The sequence below is a fragment of the Callorhinus ursinus genome, unplaced genomic scaffold (genome assembly GCF_003265705.2).
Source record: "Callorhinus ursinus isolate GAN/ISIS: 27379988/994484 unplaced genomic scaffold, GSC_fseal_2.0 scaffold38, whole genome shotgun sequence".
Lineage (NCBI taxonomy): Eukaryota > Metazoa > Chordata > Mammalia > Carnivora > Otariidae > Callorhinus > Callorhinus ursinus.
Genome location: NW_027397100.1, coordinates 978,219 through 994,894, shown reverse-complemented (window position 1 = coordinate 994,894; position 16,676 = coordinate 978,219). Strand labels below are relative to the sequence as shown.

General features: G+C 49.8%; 1 protein-coding gene across 3 annotated transcripts in view; it reads right to left on the bottom strand.

Annotated features, from left to right (window-relative positions):
* Positions 1–5,570, bottom strand: part of SLC13A3 (solute carrier family 13 member 3) — a 68,791-nt gene extending 63,221 nt beyond the window's left edge. For 2 of the 3 annotated variants that reach the window (XM_025875489.2, XM_025875491.2), the window contains exon 1: positions 5,433–5,570. In XM_025875489.2, the coding sequence (XP_025731274.1) occupies positions 5,433–5,543 (111 nt within the window). In that variant the 5' untranslated portion in view covers positions 5,544–5,570. The remainder of the gene's footprint in view (positions 1–5,432) is intronic. The other variant, XM_073880322.1, reaches the window with a different exon arrangement.
* Between the last annotated feature and the right edge of the window lie 11,106 nt (positions 5,571–16,676).

Below are 16,676 nucleotides of genomic sequence, written 5' to 3'. Positions count from 1 at the left end.
CTCACTCCAGGCCACGATCCATTCACCTGCCTCAATCACTGAGAGCCAGGTACCAGACAACTAGGGACAGCCTATGTCCCAGAGCCCACAGAAATTAGTTGTACCAGCCAGTCCTATGCCTGCTTACCCTGACCTGCCCATTCCTTAAATACATAATATACTGCCAGATAGTGATAAACCCATGACAAAAGGCAGGGAAGAGAATGGAGTATAAAGAATTTTTTTATTTCTTTGTTAGATAGGGTGGTCAGGGAAGGCCTTTGAGGAGGGTCGTCTTTAAGCGGAGATGAATGAAGTGAGAAAGCAAGCCTTGCAGGTATCTGGGGAAACAGCAGTTCAGACAGAGGGGACAGCAAGTGCAAAGGCCCTGGCCTGAGAGCAATTTTGAGATATTTAAGAAAGAGGCAGGGTCAATGTGGGAGCAGAGGGAGCAAGGGGGCCAGAGCTCCTAGTAGTGATCAATAAATATTAGCTGTTTTTATTCTTTGTTGAGGGCCAACTGTGATCTGAACAGAAGCAAGGGAGCTTGACCTCTGATTTCCCTTACCCCTTATCTAGAAGTTAGGCTCAGAGATTAAATATCACTAGATAAAACATGGTGGCCGGAAGCCTGAGATGGGGGATCAGTGGACAAAGACGGGGGGTGAAGGTGCTCACCCCCCACCCTGCCACTCCTCACTGTGAGGCCTCAGGCAACTCACTTCCTCCTCTGGGCCTCAGTTCCCTCTCTGTGGAAGTTGAACTAGAATGAGCCCCAAGTTCTGAAACGCTGTGACAGGGGCTGTAATGGTAGCAGTTGACATTTATCGAATGCTTACTACGAGCCAGTACTTGGTGAAGTGCCTCAAGCATATGAATGCACTTCAGGAGGATTAGACCCAATCTCCAGAGGAGTAAACTGAGGCTTAGGACTGACCATTTCAATGTAGCTCATTCCACCAAACACCACAAGCATCTCCCTTTTCCCCCCCAGTTAGCTTCAAAGATCCCTCCAGGAAAAAAAAAATGCGTAAAGGATAGACTGCAAAAGAAACAAAATTTATGTGCATCTGAGATGTAGTTTTTGCAAAGAGACCTATCCTTGATCACAAAATCCTGCAAGGAAAGGTCTATGAATAAATCCATTTTATCAGATGGGGGGCCATTTCAGAGAGCTTCGTGAAGACACTGCAGATTCTTTCCTTCCTCTCGTTCCTTTCAAAGCAAAATCTCAGTTTGATACTAACTTGTCTTTAACACCTCTCTTGAGCTTTTGCCTCCCTATGCAACACAGAAAGGGCAGGTCTTGGGCCCTCGGCTTCAAGCGGGCAGCAGAGTGTAGCCAGAATCAACCAACATTGGAAATTTGTTTATTGCTACTTTTCTTCTCTTAGTCACTCATGATCCTGGTTTCCATACATGGTCTTGGTATTAAATTTTCTTTTTAAGTCATTCTATTTAAGTGTTTTGAAAAGGAGGGGAGGGTAGCAAGGCAGGAATGATGTAAAAAAGGGAGGGCATGATAGGAATATAATTAAGTAAGTAATACCGAGCAGAGTAAGGGAATCTGGTAAAAATGTTGTGGACAGTATTTGGATGATGGAAACTAAGTCAGACTCTAGTCCATTTTGGGGGTTCCCTGTCTGAGATCTTTGGGCTCAATGAGATGATACATGTTTAAAGCACTAGGAAGGTACTCAATCCACAGGGCTGGATCTGTGGGGTTTTCTGGGAAGCCCTGTTAAGGGAAGATTCAGGGTCTCCAAGAACCCTGGCCACCCTGTCTTCCAAAACCCAGGACCAAGAGAAGTGACTGACGTAATGTTTGGTAGCTGTGTGGCCCCACTTTACAGACAAGGAAAGTGAGATCCAAAGAAGAAAAGAGGTTGGCCCAGCAAATTAGGAAAGGGGGCCCTTCCCCAGGCAGGTCCAGCACTGCACAGTTGGGCAGGTGGAGTGCAGGTGGGTTCAATCTCCCTTTGCCAACTCAAGGCCCCTGTGCAGTGCACAGCCTGTGCAACACCCTGTAGCAGTCCTGCCTAGAATATCCCCCCAATTCCTCTTCTTCTAAGCATCCTTAGAAAGAGTCACCTGTGAGTACCCATTGCGAGAACTCATCTTGGCCACATGGTCAATCTGGTTACATTTGCCTTCAGTGGGTGTGGGTGCAAGGCAAGAAAGGGGGCAAGACTTGCCTGCAAACACATGGAGCTAGTGCTCACTTGCAAGTGCTTTAACAGTCTCATCTATCCCTGCCAGCTGTCCAAGGCCAGTCCCCCAACTTCCATCTCCCAGGACGGCCATTCTTGGAAAACTTTGAGGTGATCCCTCCAGCAGCATCCTGATTTCCTGTGTCTCCAGCACTCTTGTAGCAAGAGCTGACATCTCCAGTGGCACCAGAGAATTCTCTGGAGAACTCCAGAGAATTGCCATCACTGCATTCCAGAATTACGTCCCGCTCCTTTCCATCTCTGCTGATAGTATTCTGTTCCAAGCCAGGAGGACATAATGTAAGAATTGTTCCCCCCGCTTCTATCTGCTCTTTGGATTAACCCCGACCTCCCCCACAAACCAGCACACCAGTCGCCAGGGGACAGGTGCACGAGGGCCAACCCTGTCGACCACATAGACTCCTAGAACATCAGAGCAGGGGTGGCCTAGAGACGGCATCAAGCTGGAAAGCCAGGACCCAGTGAGGGGCAAATGGCAAATGCCTAGGCAGCTCCATTGTTTTTCCTGATCTGACACACCTCCAAAGTTTTGGGGAACCCATACGTACAATATGACTTCCATTGGTGGTTCCAGAATTTCTGTATGAGAGAGGCTTAGAGGTGGCAATCTGATATCGGGGGTGGGAGTGGACACGAAGGCTACTTGCCTTGAAGCTACGTTTGCACAGCAAACATGAAGTTTTTGTTAGCCCACCGGCCTTTGTTTGGGGAGGTTATCACAGGGTTGATACTGGTTAAGATTACCACAGAAATTGTCTGGAAGCTTTGTTAGCATAGCACACCCACTCTTTGCTTTAAATGTATGTCCCAGATCAATAAAAACAGCAATGTTCTCTGTTCAATGTTCTCTAAGGATGCTGTGATTCACATTGTACATGAGATTGAGAAACATGTCCATTATTAACATCCAAGAACAAAATAATAATAAGTATGTGTGTGTGTGTATATATATATATATATATATATATATATATATATATATATATAGAATATGGGGTGAGGCTTTGAGTATGCTGATAGAGATTTTTGAGGGAGGCTAAGATGCCCCAAGAAGCCAGACCTGCCTCCTGGGAGGAGGCCCACACTTATCAGCCCCTTAAAGGAGGCAGCAACATGCAGGGCCACACAAAGGGTCCCCACCATGATCTATAGGGAACCATGAGAAGTTCTTATCTAATTATAACTGAGGAAAGAGTATCAAGTGCGATGATTCGAAGTACAACCCCTGCATTCTGGCTCTGCACTGGCTATGTGACCCTGGGCAAGTCACCTAACCTCACTGATGTCCATTTCCCCACCTGGTTGGTAGGGAGGCTCATAGCAGCCGTCTCCCTGGTTCTGTGCACATTACACAGCATGATGCCTGAGAGGCTCTTCACATGGTGCTTGGCACATAGTAAGAGTTAAGCATTCAACAACACAACCCCTCACTCATCAGGCTTTACCACCATCGCAGAAAGCTAGAGGCACGTTACTGGGGCACCTTGGGGTTTGCATGCAAGTGGATTCACAGTAAAGCTAATGAAACTTAAGCTTCAGAGCCCCTCCCAAGCCCTGAACTGAATTTTCTACTTGTAAACCTGTGTACTTTTTCTTAAAAAGCACCCCTCAAATACTATATGCTTCAGGCCCCATAACACTTGGATCTGGCCCTGGGTTCACAGCTCTTGCTAGAGGGCTGAGCAGAGAGAAGCTTGCAGAAGACCCTGCTGAGGGGAGAGACACTGTGTGTTCTGTCTTTTCTTCCCTGGGGCTCCACCGGTGACCTCACAGACCCATCCATCCTTCCACCGGTGATGCTCCACAAAGTGAGGCAACTTCCTCGCTCAGCCCTTCGCCTCAATTCTCAGACGCCAGCACCATGATAGCCCCACTTTACAGGCAAGGAAAGTGAGACCCAAAGAAGAAAGGAGGTTGGTCCAAGGTCTTGAGGTCAGCACTCGGCCAGGAATGTGATAGTTTTGAAAAGTGACCTAATCCTTATTCTGGCATTTGTTGTTTCTCTCTTCAGTGTCAAAAAAGTCTAAAAGCTTGGATCATTCCACACCAGAAAACTTGTTTGTACATTAGTCCTGGGTCTCTTTGGCACTAGCTGGTATCACCTTCTTATTTTGCCCAAGGAGGGCCCCTTCCTTCAGGCAGCCCTCTCTGAATACCTCTCCCAGCTGCCCTGGTCTCTGCTGGTGGGTGCTGGGTAATGTACCACTAAATTACACCGTACTCTCTCTGCTTTTCTTTTTTTATGAACATTGAGTATCGCATTGAGAGGTAGGAAAGCAACTTCCTGGAGGTAGAAGCCTTGTCCTATGCCCTCCCATGATGCCCCAGATAGGCTGGGCACCCGTGAGGGACCCAACAGGGACCCGTGACACCATCTTTTCCCAGCCCCCATTGGTGTTGACTTTCATCATGACATTCCTGACCTCAATCTGCAGCCTTTGGTCCAGGGATTTACTTTCTTTGAGAGTGTAGAATCTCAGTTCTGGATTCTGACAAGCCAGGGGCTGGACCCCCACTCAGCTACTTGCTGTGTGAGTCTGGACAAGGCAATTCATCTCCCTGAGCCTCACTTTTCTTCTCTGGAAAATGAGATAAATACCACCCCTCCCCGCCCCAACCCCCGGGCACGGAAAGGATTCAATAAAATGATGCCAACAGGGCAGAGCTTCACTTCCTGGCTCCTGGTGAGGGTTCCTCAAACCTTGGCTGTTCCCATCAGGGAAGGGACCTGGAATAAAACCGGCCAGGGCGTCCGAGGCGCTTCTGTGTACCGGGCTCAGTTCTAAACCATTTACAGCTACTGCCTCATTTAACATTTACAACAGCCCTATGGGTTGACAGTCTCGGTTCCTCCCTCTACACATTTGAGTGAAATGAAGTTCAGAGAAGTTCTGTGACTTGCCCCCGGTCCTACAGCTTGGCATGCATTGCGTGTTCATTGCGACGGTCAAGTGAAAGGTTGCACGCAGAGCCCAGCGCATAGCTCGAGCTCCTGCAAGAGGATAAGATCACTCCTGGAGAAGTGAGAACATCCCCGGCTCCGAGGCGCCGCTGGGGAAGGGTTAGAGGGGGGCAGGGTACAGAGGAGAGGGTCGAGGGTCAAGGGGGGGGTCCGGGACCGCAGCGGCCTCCCGCCTCGGAGGCGGGGGAACCAGAGGGGCCTGCGGGCGGCGCGGCCCCCGGGTGGGCGGAGCGGGGGCGCCGGGGAGGAGGAGGCGTTACCTTGGGCGGGAGGGCGAAGACCACCGGCAGCAGCGCGAGCGGCGCCAACAGCAGCACCAGCAGCCGCCGCGCGCTCCACACCTTCTTGGCCACTGTCGCCAGCGCTGCCATCTGCACGATCGCGCGGCGGAGCGGGCCGGCCCGGGACTGCCGGTGCCTGGCCCCCCGCGCCGGCTTAAAGCCTGGGGGAGGGTCCGGGGAGGGGACTGCGCTCGGGGACCCGCCCTCGCCCCGCTCGTCCCGGAGGAGAAGGGTGGTGCCTGCGCCCCCGGGACTGGGGGGGCGGGAGAGGGCCGGGAACGTTAGGGAACATTAGGCGCAAGAACAAGGAACGGTCTCCAGCCCTCAAGGCAGCGTGGCCTCGGGTTTCACTGGCGGCCACCGGCTGCACCTTTCCTCGCCGCTCTGGACTGCCCGTGGAAGGGGCGGCAATGACAATGTGAGGATTAAAGCGCTTGTTAGTATCGCCTGGGTTCGAGTCCTGGCTTTTGCACGTTCCAGCTGCGCCGTCGTGAGCGAAGGCCTTGGAGCCTCAGTTTACTCATCCACAAAGTGGAGGTGACGCTAATGGTCTCTACCAGACAAGAGGTCGGTTGGGCAGTTTAAATGGGATGATGCACTTATGCTCAGCACAGCGCCTGGCACCGAGCAAACGCTTACTGGGAGTCGCCATTGCTGTTGATTTTGTTCTTACTTCCTTCCAGGGTGGGTGAGTCACCTGCAGGTAGGAGCCTGGAGGCATCTTTTCCTTACTCCTGGGTAAATGCACAGGAGTACAGTTGCTGAGTAATAGGGTCGTTGCGTCCTTAGTTTTTAAAGAAACTGCCAAACTGTTCTCCAGAGTGTTTGTACCGTTTTACATTTCCATTAGCAACGAATAAGTGATCCAGTTTTTCCACATCTTTGCCAGCATTTGGTGTTGTCCCTATTTTTGATTTTAGCCATTCTGATAGACGTGTGGCAATATCTCACTGTGGCTTTAATATTTTCCTAGTGACTGATGCTGTCCAACGTTTTTCATGTGCTCACTTGCCATCTGCATATCCTCTTTGGGGAATCATCTCTTCCTGCTGTTTGCTCGCTTTCTAATTGGACTGTTTGTTTTATGCTGTTGAGTTTTGAGAGGGACTTATATATTCTAGATACGATATATGGATTGCAAATATTTTCCCCCAGGCTATAGCTTGTCTTTTCATCCTTTCAACAAAGCCTTTCACAGAGCAAACATGGTAAGGGGTAGCGGGAGACAAGGATCCTTACTAGCTGGGGAGGACAGAAGTCCCAGCCCCCTCCTCTACTTCTGCTGATACCACCCTGGGAAGGAAGCTGGGACAAACTGTGATAGCCTGGTGAGGATGGAAGTCAAGCCTCCTCACTCAGCCTATGCTGGTGGGGGCGAGGTCATAGTTTTTTCGGTGGTGTTCAGCTGGAGTAGAGAAGGCCTGTCTGAAAATGGTCTCGCTAGGCTGATCTTTCCTCGTGCTTTGGCTATAGCATACAGGCTTTTGTTGGGGCTTTCTGGAAGCTCCTGTTGGCATTTCCGGGTTACCTGCTTCTTCCAAGTCTAAGATAAAGTAGGCAAAAAGAAAACCCAATAGACTTATCACCGGATTGTTCCTTGGGTCCCAAGTCACTGCCTTCATCTCTCCACTTTCTAGAGTCTTCTTGTTTGTTTTATGTGTATTGTACAGGATTTTCAGTTGTACTCAGCAAGAAGTATAGAGAAAATTATGTCTACTCCATCTTCCCAGAGGTGGAAGCCCCTCTGTTCTTATTTTATTATTTCCCATGTGGGTCAGGCCACCATAATTCCCGTAAACCCCTAGGGCAAGTTATTTCCCAATGGGCCCTTTGCAAGCTGTGATGAAACTTTCTCCAGCGTCCTTTCAAATTGGGCACCTGACCTTGAGCCAGCCCAATAACCGGCTTCATCAAAGGTTCCAGCCAGGTTAGTGGCAGACGACCTCAGATGAAGGGTGAGGCCCTGCAGGGAGCACTTTGGACATTCGAAGCCTGGGTGTGGGAGGATAGTTTTCCAAACCAGAGAATCTATTCCCAGGGATTTGGGCCAGCTGACATCATAGAAACTGTGGCCCATTCCCCAAAGCCTGAGCAGAGGCAGTTGGGACCAGGGCATATTGTACCCAGGGCCCCTGGGCTGGCTTCCTTGTTCTGGAAGTAGCTAAGAGATTAAGAGGACAGTATTTAGTATTAGAGCAGAAGTTTCAATCTGGTGGCTCGAATGGAATAATAATAATAACAAGTAGCAAGCACATATACCGCACTCACAATGTGGGAGGCACTGTTTTCAGCACTTTGCATGTTTTAACTCATTTAATCCTTATAATAATCTGTTTGCATTACCTTTCTGAGTCTGTCACCCTGCATTAGACAAAGTTACATTCCAATTCCAGCTTGAATTCTTGTGCAACCCTAGACAAGAGCTTGAACTCCAATGGGCCTGTTTCCTTATCTGAAATGGACACAAGAAGAGTATATAGCTCACAGGGATGTTGGGAGAATTAATGAGCAAGGCTGGAGCACAGTACTTGCCCATAGTAACTGCTCAACAATTGACAACAACTATGATCATTCCGCTTGTGGCCGATTTTATTTTCCCAGGATGGCACCAATGTCTATCTTCCATCCTATGTGGGCTTCCCATAAGCCCCTCTTAAACGTGATTGACACTGTTCCCACTGAGAGTTAGGGGTCGCTGTTCCTGCCTCTTGAAAGGGGGTGGGAGCTTGTGCCATGCCAACCAATAGAACATGGCAGGACTGATGCTCTGGGATCTCCAGGGCTCAGCCATAAAGAGGGTACAGCTTCTGCTTGGGTCCCTCACTCCTGGGACTCCCATCCTTGAAACCCAGCCACCATATTTGAATTTCAGACTAAACCAGGGACAAAAACCACGGAGAGAAAGCAAGGCTTCTAATGAGCTGCCAGCAACAACTAACCAGCCTATGAGCAAATGAGCCTTCAGATGATTCCAGCCCCTAGCCTTTGAGTCTTTCAGCTGATGTCCTAGACATGGTAGAACAGAAACCAGACACCCCCATGCTGCCCTGTCCAAATGTCTGACCCACATGATCATGAGCATAACAAATCGTTGTTTTATGTCATTAAGCTTTGGAGCAATTTGTTACATAACAATAGATAACTATTACTACCGCTATTACTTTTCTCACCCAGAAGTGAGCACAGGGGGGCAGAATAACAGAAGAAGGAGGCAAACTCACAGAGGAAGTTGGTGGCAGAGAACAGCCAGGATCTGCATGGGCTGAATCCTCTAAGAAGAGCTCCTTATAGGAAGGAGGGTCCACACAACATCCCTAGTTGGATGACTTGGACCTTTGCACCCTACAAGAGGAGTGATGGCTCCCAGGCTGGACCCACTAACTCCCTTTCTTTGTTTCTTCCCCCTTTACACTGAGAAAGAAGTAGGATGTGGGAGGGAATTCTTTTTTCTTTTTTTTTTAAGATTTTATTTGACAGAGAGAAAGACAGTGAGAGAGAGAACGCAAGCAGGGGGAGTGGGAGAGGGAGAAGCAGGCTTCCCGCGGAGCAGGGAGCCCGATGTGGGGCTCGATCCCAGGACCCTGGGATCACGACCTGAGCCGAAGGCAGACGCTCAACGACTGAGCCACCCAGGCGCCCCATGGGAGGGAATTCTTAAAGAACTTCCACAGTTGATGGATGGTTTGACTCCCATTTATTTTCATTCCCTACTAGGCTTGTCCATTAGACAGGTGATGAAGCTGCAGCTCAGAGAGGTTAAGACATTTGCCTAAGGTCACACAGCTAGTGCATGATAGAGCTGAAGTTCCAGTGATACACACCACCCTTCCCCCTCCCCAGTTTTAGAATTATTTTTTTAATATTTATTTATTTTAGAGAGAGAGAGAGAGCAAGAGCAGGGTGAGGGGCAGAGTGGGAGGGAGAGAGACCCTCAAGCAGGCTCCGTGCTGAGTGTGGAGCCCGACACAGGGCTCAATCTCATGACCCTGAGATCATGATCTGAGCCAAAACCAAGAGTTGGGCGCTTAACTGACTGCACCACCCAGGCACCCCTCCCCATTTTTAATAGCAAAATATTTGTAAAATTTATGTAAAGTGCATACATATTGATTATAGTCACCAGCCCAGGTTTTTTTTTCCCTAAAGATTTTATTTATTTATTTGAGACAGAATGAGAGAAAGAGAGCACAAGTGGGCAGAGGGACAGAGGGAGAGGGAGAAGCAGACTCCCCGCTGAGCAGGGAGCCCCATGTGGGGCTCGATCCTGGGACCCTGGGATCATGACCTGAGCCGAAGGCAGATGCTTAACTGACTGAGCCACCCAGGCGCCCCTACCAGCCCAGGTTTTAAGGGCTTTCTATGTGCCAAGCACTGTGCTGAGCGCTTACACGCATGACTAAGCCATGCCTAGTTCTTTGACCCTATGTCCTACCTGCCTTCCCCTCAATCGCTGCATGCCTCCCTCTTTGTGACCTTCCTTCTGCTCCTTGCATGCTGAGTTCTTGGCATGGACTGCTCCCTCTGCCTGGATGTCCCCACCCACCCTCCCATCTCAATGGCCGCTTTTTCTCTCACTCAAGTCTTGACTGAAACATCACCTCTTTTTTTTTTTTTAAGATTTTTTATTTATTTATTCATGAGAGACAGAGGGAGGGAGAGAGAGAGAGAGAGAGAGAGAGAAGCAGAGGGAGAAGCAGGCTCCCAAGGAGCAGGGAGCCCGATGCGGGACTCGATCCCAGGGCCCTGGGATCACGACCCGAGTCGAAGGCAGACGCTTAACCATCTGAGCCACCCAGGCGCCCAAACATCACCTCTTTTAAGGCGCCCTCCCAACTACCTAGTCTCCTGGAACATAACTTCCTCAACTCTGCATCACGCACTCTGTATAAAATCCCCCAAGTGCTTTCCCTCACAGCAAGAGTCATCATTTGAAGTGATTCCCCACTAGATTAACCATTAAACTCCATGAGAACAAGGAGTCCAAATTATTCCCTGCCAAACTCCCAGTGCCTGGAACAGTACTTGGAACATAGCAGAGGTCCAGTAAGTCCTGAAAAATTGAACATGCCTTAAATCATTGTACTTTATTATTATATTTTTATTATATTATATAATATATATTACTATATTATTATTTTTCTCATTATGAACATCAATCAAAATCATATCATTCATTCACAAGTATTAATTGAGCACCTACTATAGACCTGGTATCATTCTGGGTGTTGGGGCTTTGGCAGTGACCAAACAAGACAAAGGCCTCTGGTCTTATAGGGCTTTCATTTTGTTAGCTCTATAATAAGATAAATGAGTGGAATACATCATGTATCCCATAGTGCTTAGTGCTATGGAGAAAAATAAAGCCGGGGGAGGGGAGAGTGCACAGGGAGTACTGGCACCAGCTTTCCATCCCCCTGCACAGAAGGGGGGACTCAGTGCCTCCCCTCCCGCCCCCGCCGGCTGAGCCCTGTACCACTGTCAGCATCTTTCAGTGTGACATTTGGTCAGGCCTCTACAGCTCCAAGAGCAATATTGGCTTTGAAGCCAGTCCCGGCAGGTGGGCCTCAGGCTGGGGTTGGGATTAGTTACCCCTTTCGGTCTGGCTGGGTTTGAGCTGCTCAGCCTTGCAGGGCCTTTCCTCTCTATGGGGGAGGGGGAGGCCCAGAGTCCCGTGTCATCCCCCCCTCTTCCCCCCACTCCCCTGTACCTGGGGTTGCATCTAACTCTGGGTTCTGGGCCGTCCCCTAACCTTCTGTATCCCAGGCGAGAGAGTGAAGGTTTACAAACATGAGGAGGCCTTTGATCGGCACCAAACCCCCAGGGTTCTGAATGTTTTTTGTTCCAAGCTGCAGGCCAGGACCATACTCCACTTTGCCTCCAGCAGGGAAGACTGTGGCGTGCCTGTGTGCGTGCGTGCGTGCGTGTGCGTGTGTGTGTGTGTGTTTGGGGGTAGTGGGGGGAAGGCTCATGTGGCTCCATGATTTTCTTTCCCACAGCAGGCTGTTGCTTGCATGAGGGAATTCAATTCAGCAAATGTTTACAGAGCACCTGCTACCTTCCAGGCACCATTCTAGACAGGGACCAGTCCGACCTTCCCTGAGATGAAGCCATTCTCACCTAAGAAATACCTGGACAAATGGAGGCTCTGTCCAAAAGAAATAAAGAGGGTGGCTTTGGGTAGGCAACAAACAGTGCCTGGCACAATCTCTATCATTTATAAGCTGATGACTGGGGATCGCTTAGCATCTCTGAGACTCAGCCTCCTCATCCATAAAATGGGTACAGTAAGTAACTGCTGTTTCTGCCCTCTTAGCATCTATCCCCTGTCCTTCTCAGGAACACCTTGGTTTTCCTTAGGGCGGTGCTTCTCAGAACAGCATCACTGGGAACTTGTTAGAAATGCAAATGCTCAGCTCAGGCCCAGACCTTTGGATTCAGAAACATTGGGGTTGGGGCGGGCAATGTGGGGAAGAGCACCTGGGTATCTTTGGCTTCTAAGTCGAGCAAATGACGCTTTATTATAATTGCTTGTTTGTTGGTTCTAAAAATCGTATTAATAGGTTCTATAATAGTAATAACAATTGCTAGTTGTTACAATGCGCCAGGCACCGCGGTGGCACTCTACATGCATTGTTTCGCTGATGCTCCTGCTGGGCATTGATGCGCAGCCCGGGGCCCCTTCAAGGCAAGCCTGATGGCCCCAAATGCAGGAAGTGTGGTCAGCAGGCGGCCACCTGCTGTCAGCCCTTCAGGGATGGTGTCCCCGCAGAGAAGGGCCTCACCCACGCTCCCGTCCTTCCAGGGGTAGCCCGCCAATGACTGTGATGGGAGATTATGAGGGCCTGTTCATCTCAGCCCAACCTGGGACATCTCTGCAGGCCCACTGTAGGCAAAGGGCTCCCCATGGGGTTGGCTGAGGCTGTTGCTGGGTCTGCTTCCCGATCCCACTTCTCCCTCTACCCTCCCCTGCCTTCTGCCCTCCTGTGGAGGGTGGCCCCCAAGGGCAAGGCCTTAGTAAACATCCTACAGGCTCCACCGCGTCTCAGTCAGCTTCCTGGGGATTCCGACCCATGACAACACTCACAGCAGCTCCACGGGGTAGAATCATCGTAGGTCCTCCTTACAGATGAGGACACAGGCACAGAGAGGGGCGGCGCGGGGGTCCCTCATCACACAGCGGGTAAGCAAGGAGACATGGGGGGGGGAGCCACGATTGGGAGTTTCTGATTAGAGAAGTGGCATAACCCGGCTTCACAAGGGTGCCTCTGGCTGCTGAGTGAGGAAGAATATGAGGGGCAGGGCAGAAGCAGGGAGAGCAGTGGGGAGATCACTGATTCTAGCAGTGCCGGGGGAGGGGAAGGCGCTGGGGGGGAGGGGAGCCGGGCTTCCTCATCACTGCAGCTTCTTCAGGATCCAGCACAGAGCCCGACGCAGCCAAGGTGCTCAGTAAATAGTCAGTGAATGAATGAGTGAAGAAGTGAGAGAATGGATGACAAAATTAAGGCAGGAGGGAACCAGACACCCCCACGCAGCCTGAGTGATCAGCACGGGGCCTGCTGCATAGGGATGCCCAGCTAAGGCGCTGAGTGGATAAATGAGCCAAGTTCTGGGTAGGGAGAGAAGAGGAAAGGAGTGAAGGAGAGGAAGGAGGAGGGAGAAGGAGGGAAGGCAGAGAGGGGAGAGAAAGGAGGGACAGAGGAGGGGACAAGCAGGAGGGAGGGAGGAGGGTGGAAGGGGAGGGAAGCGTCTTCCCACCCACAGTGGTGGTAACTGGCGACCTCTGCTGGCAAAGAGAGCCACTCCTCTGGGCTCGAGAAATGGCAGTTCGGGCCTTTGCAGGGGCAGCACCCTGAATTCAGGACACAGGCGGAAATTCCCTGTGCCCTTGTCAGCTGGTCTCACAGCCAGGGGTTCTGGCGGCCAGAGGCAGCCGGGTTAGGACCAGGAGGAGGTGAGCGAGGCTCTCACTAGGGCACACATTTAAGAGGGCACCTAAAGACTCAGTCATCAAGGCAAATATTTTAATGTAATATTTAAAAAAAAAAAAAAAAACCTTGGCTAACTATGGCCCACAAGCTGGCTACCTGGTTTTGTAAATAAATTGTATTGGAGTCAGGATCAGGATCGGGGCTGACTTTCTCGGTCACAGCAGAGATGATACACACATCCCTTCACTGGTGGTGTTCCCAGGTCCTCGTGACCAGCGAGAACACGCCTGCCTGTGCAGGGCACTCGCTATGCCCAACTTGGGTAACTCCATTCCGTGGCTCATGGGCCAGCCACAGGAGCTCTTTTAAATGTTCTAGAAGATGTGGGCATTGTGTCCTTTGCAGTGTTGGACATATCTCAGTGTCACACCACATTTCCCTGGCTCTGCCACTCACTAGCTGTGTGACCTGGGGCAAGGCTCCTCTGTAAAATAGGTTAATGCATGCAAAGAACTCAGTAACTGCTCAATAGTGAACTGCTAGGGTTAAAAATGTGGGTTTGAACCCCAGCTCTGTCACTTATGTGACCCTAGGACATGATATTTTGCATTGCTGAGCACCTTTCCTCATCTGTAAAATGAGCTTTATAACCCATCTGGGAAGGTCCCAGTCAGAATTCACGCAGAGCTGCTAGTGCCATCGGCTCACGGCTGCAAAGTGCCGGTTGTCCCCACGAGGACTTCGAGGAATCTGGAATTGCAGAGGGTTGCTTAGCCCTTTGTGGGATGCTGAACCAGGGACGGAATCCACTGCTCACCTGCGAATATTTGATAATTCCCGCGGGCCCCAGGCTGAGTACACAGACAGACCGTTCTCCAGTAGCCCCCTCTCCTTCAACGCTTGCAAAGATCACTTTAACTCGTCTACTGCTCCTGCCTCCACGGCCATTGGCCACCATGTCACACGCTCCAGGGGGCCAAGCGGTTGGCAGCACACGCGCCAGGGCCTCCACCCCAGGCTACCGCCATCACCGACCTGGCCAGCGGCAAAGCCTCCTCCCTGGTTTCTCGCTTCCCCTCTGGCCCCCTTTAGCCCTTTTCCTACAGATATAATCCTTTCAAAACATAAGTGAGATGTCTCCCTGTTGAAAACCCTCTGGGTCGCGTTGACAACAAAACCCAGGCCGGTTACTAGGCTCTGCGTGATCTGGTCCTTACCCACCTCTCTGATCTCACTTCCTGCTCCTCCGCCACCCTGCTCGCTGCACACCGGCCACCTTGCGGCCCAAGGATGCCCCTCCTTCACCAACCTTGTCCCTGATGGCGGTTCTGCCTGGAACACACCCCCCACCCCCGGTTCCCCGTCACACAGCAGTCCCAACATCAGTTTGTTTCCTAGGAGAGTAAGGCCAGCCTCATGTCCCCTCTGTAGCTCCGGTGCCCAGCACACAGTGAGCACTAGGTAAGTGCTGACCCACTGGCCGCGCATGTGTGCCAACCAGTCACTCCCCGCTGCCCCCGACCCCCCGGCAGAGATGAGCCTTACAGTACTAGTGAGGAAATGGGAATGAGCCCTCTCACTGATTGAAATAATTGAAAAAATTATTGCCAGCCCCTAGGGCCCCTGAAGTTTGTTGAAAATGTTATATAATGCCAATACATATTATAATATAAAGATAAAAATATAAGGAATAAATATAATTATAACATAAATATATAAAATAATATAAAAATATCATATCCAGCATCTCATTTCTTAAAGTATCACTGAAGAGCACTTGGGCTTGGGAGACAAGTACAAGTACCCTGTGCTACCTGAGACATCTTGGACAAGTTCCCCCCTTTCTGAGCCCATTTCTCCATCCACAAACTGGGGATAATACCCAACTTAGAGTTGTTTTAGATCCAGTAGGAACACTTCCGGCACAGTATCTGACAAGTAGTAAACAGGCAATGGTATTAACTCTCCTCTCTACTAGTCACCACTACCCAGGAAGGGAAGTTTTCATTCAGCCCTGGGCATCTGCCACAGGTACAGGGCTGACTATGGGGAAGGAAACAGTCCTGGACCCACGGGAATGCTTACTCCCCACGCACCCCAGTATCCCATAAGATACCGGCCACACATAATGCACTCAAAATATTTATTTGCTAGCTGGAGCTGGCAAGGAGGAAAGGTACTTTATTATACTTCCTCACAGCCACACACCTCTGGGGAAGAAACTGAGGCTGGGCAGGGTTTTTAAGTGTAAGCTAGTTAGGGGCACCTGGGTGGCTCAGTTGGTTAAGTGACTGCCTTCGGCTCAGGTCATGATCCTGGAGTCCCAGGATCGAGTCCCACATCAGGCTCCCTGCTCAGCAGGGAGTCTGCTTCTCCCTCTGACCCTCCCCCCTCTCATGTGCTCTCTCTCTCTCATTCCCGCTCTCTCAAATAAATAAATAAAATCTTTTTTAAAAAAAAAGTGTAAGCTAGTTAGTGGCATTTTGCATCTTCGCTCAGTTTTCCTGCCGCTCCCCTTAAACCAGGCTTTATCAAACTTCAGTCCTTCCCAAGCCACGTCACCTCTTTTGTTCTATGCAGTTATTACCTGTGATATAAATCAAATCACTTTTTTACCTATATAAACTAAAAGGAATTTTATATCGATCACGTCTTAATTAGAAGGTAACCATAAAAATACAGAATGAAAATAAAAACAATGCTGTATAAAATTATATAAATTTCAGCTGCCTGAAAGCTATGAGCCTGCTTTTTTTAACAAGACTAATTGGAGTAAAGCAGTATTTTTCCTCTTTTTGTACTATGACCCTCAAAAAAGAAATATATTTTACATCAAAACTCAGTATATACCCTTGTCTATATATACCTTGGAAACAGATTTTTTAAAACAGTACTTACATGTCATGCACTCTGATATTCCCTAGTCTATGAATCTACCTCATTTTTAAAACGCTGGCTGCATCCCACCACACTGGTTTCCGGAGGACTATGCCATGTACACAACAACAAAAAAAAATGCGGGATTGGCTGGTTGATCGAGATATCTGTCACCAACTGCGACTCTGTCCTCTTCTCACCCGAAGGACTGAAAAGCAAACGTTGTCACTACGTGGTTCAATGTTCTGCAATGCCATGCCCACGTACCCAACATACACATGGCACAGCCAGAGAAAGCCCGTCCTAGATTTCTTTCAGATACCCAGTTCTGCCTAGAGCATGTCTTCTGTACACAGTAAGCTGTCGAGAACAGTCAACTGCAGATGATAATGAAACTTAACAAGCATGATCACAGTGC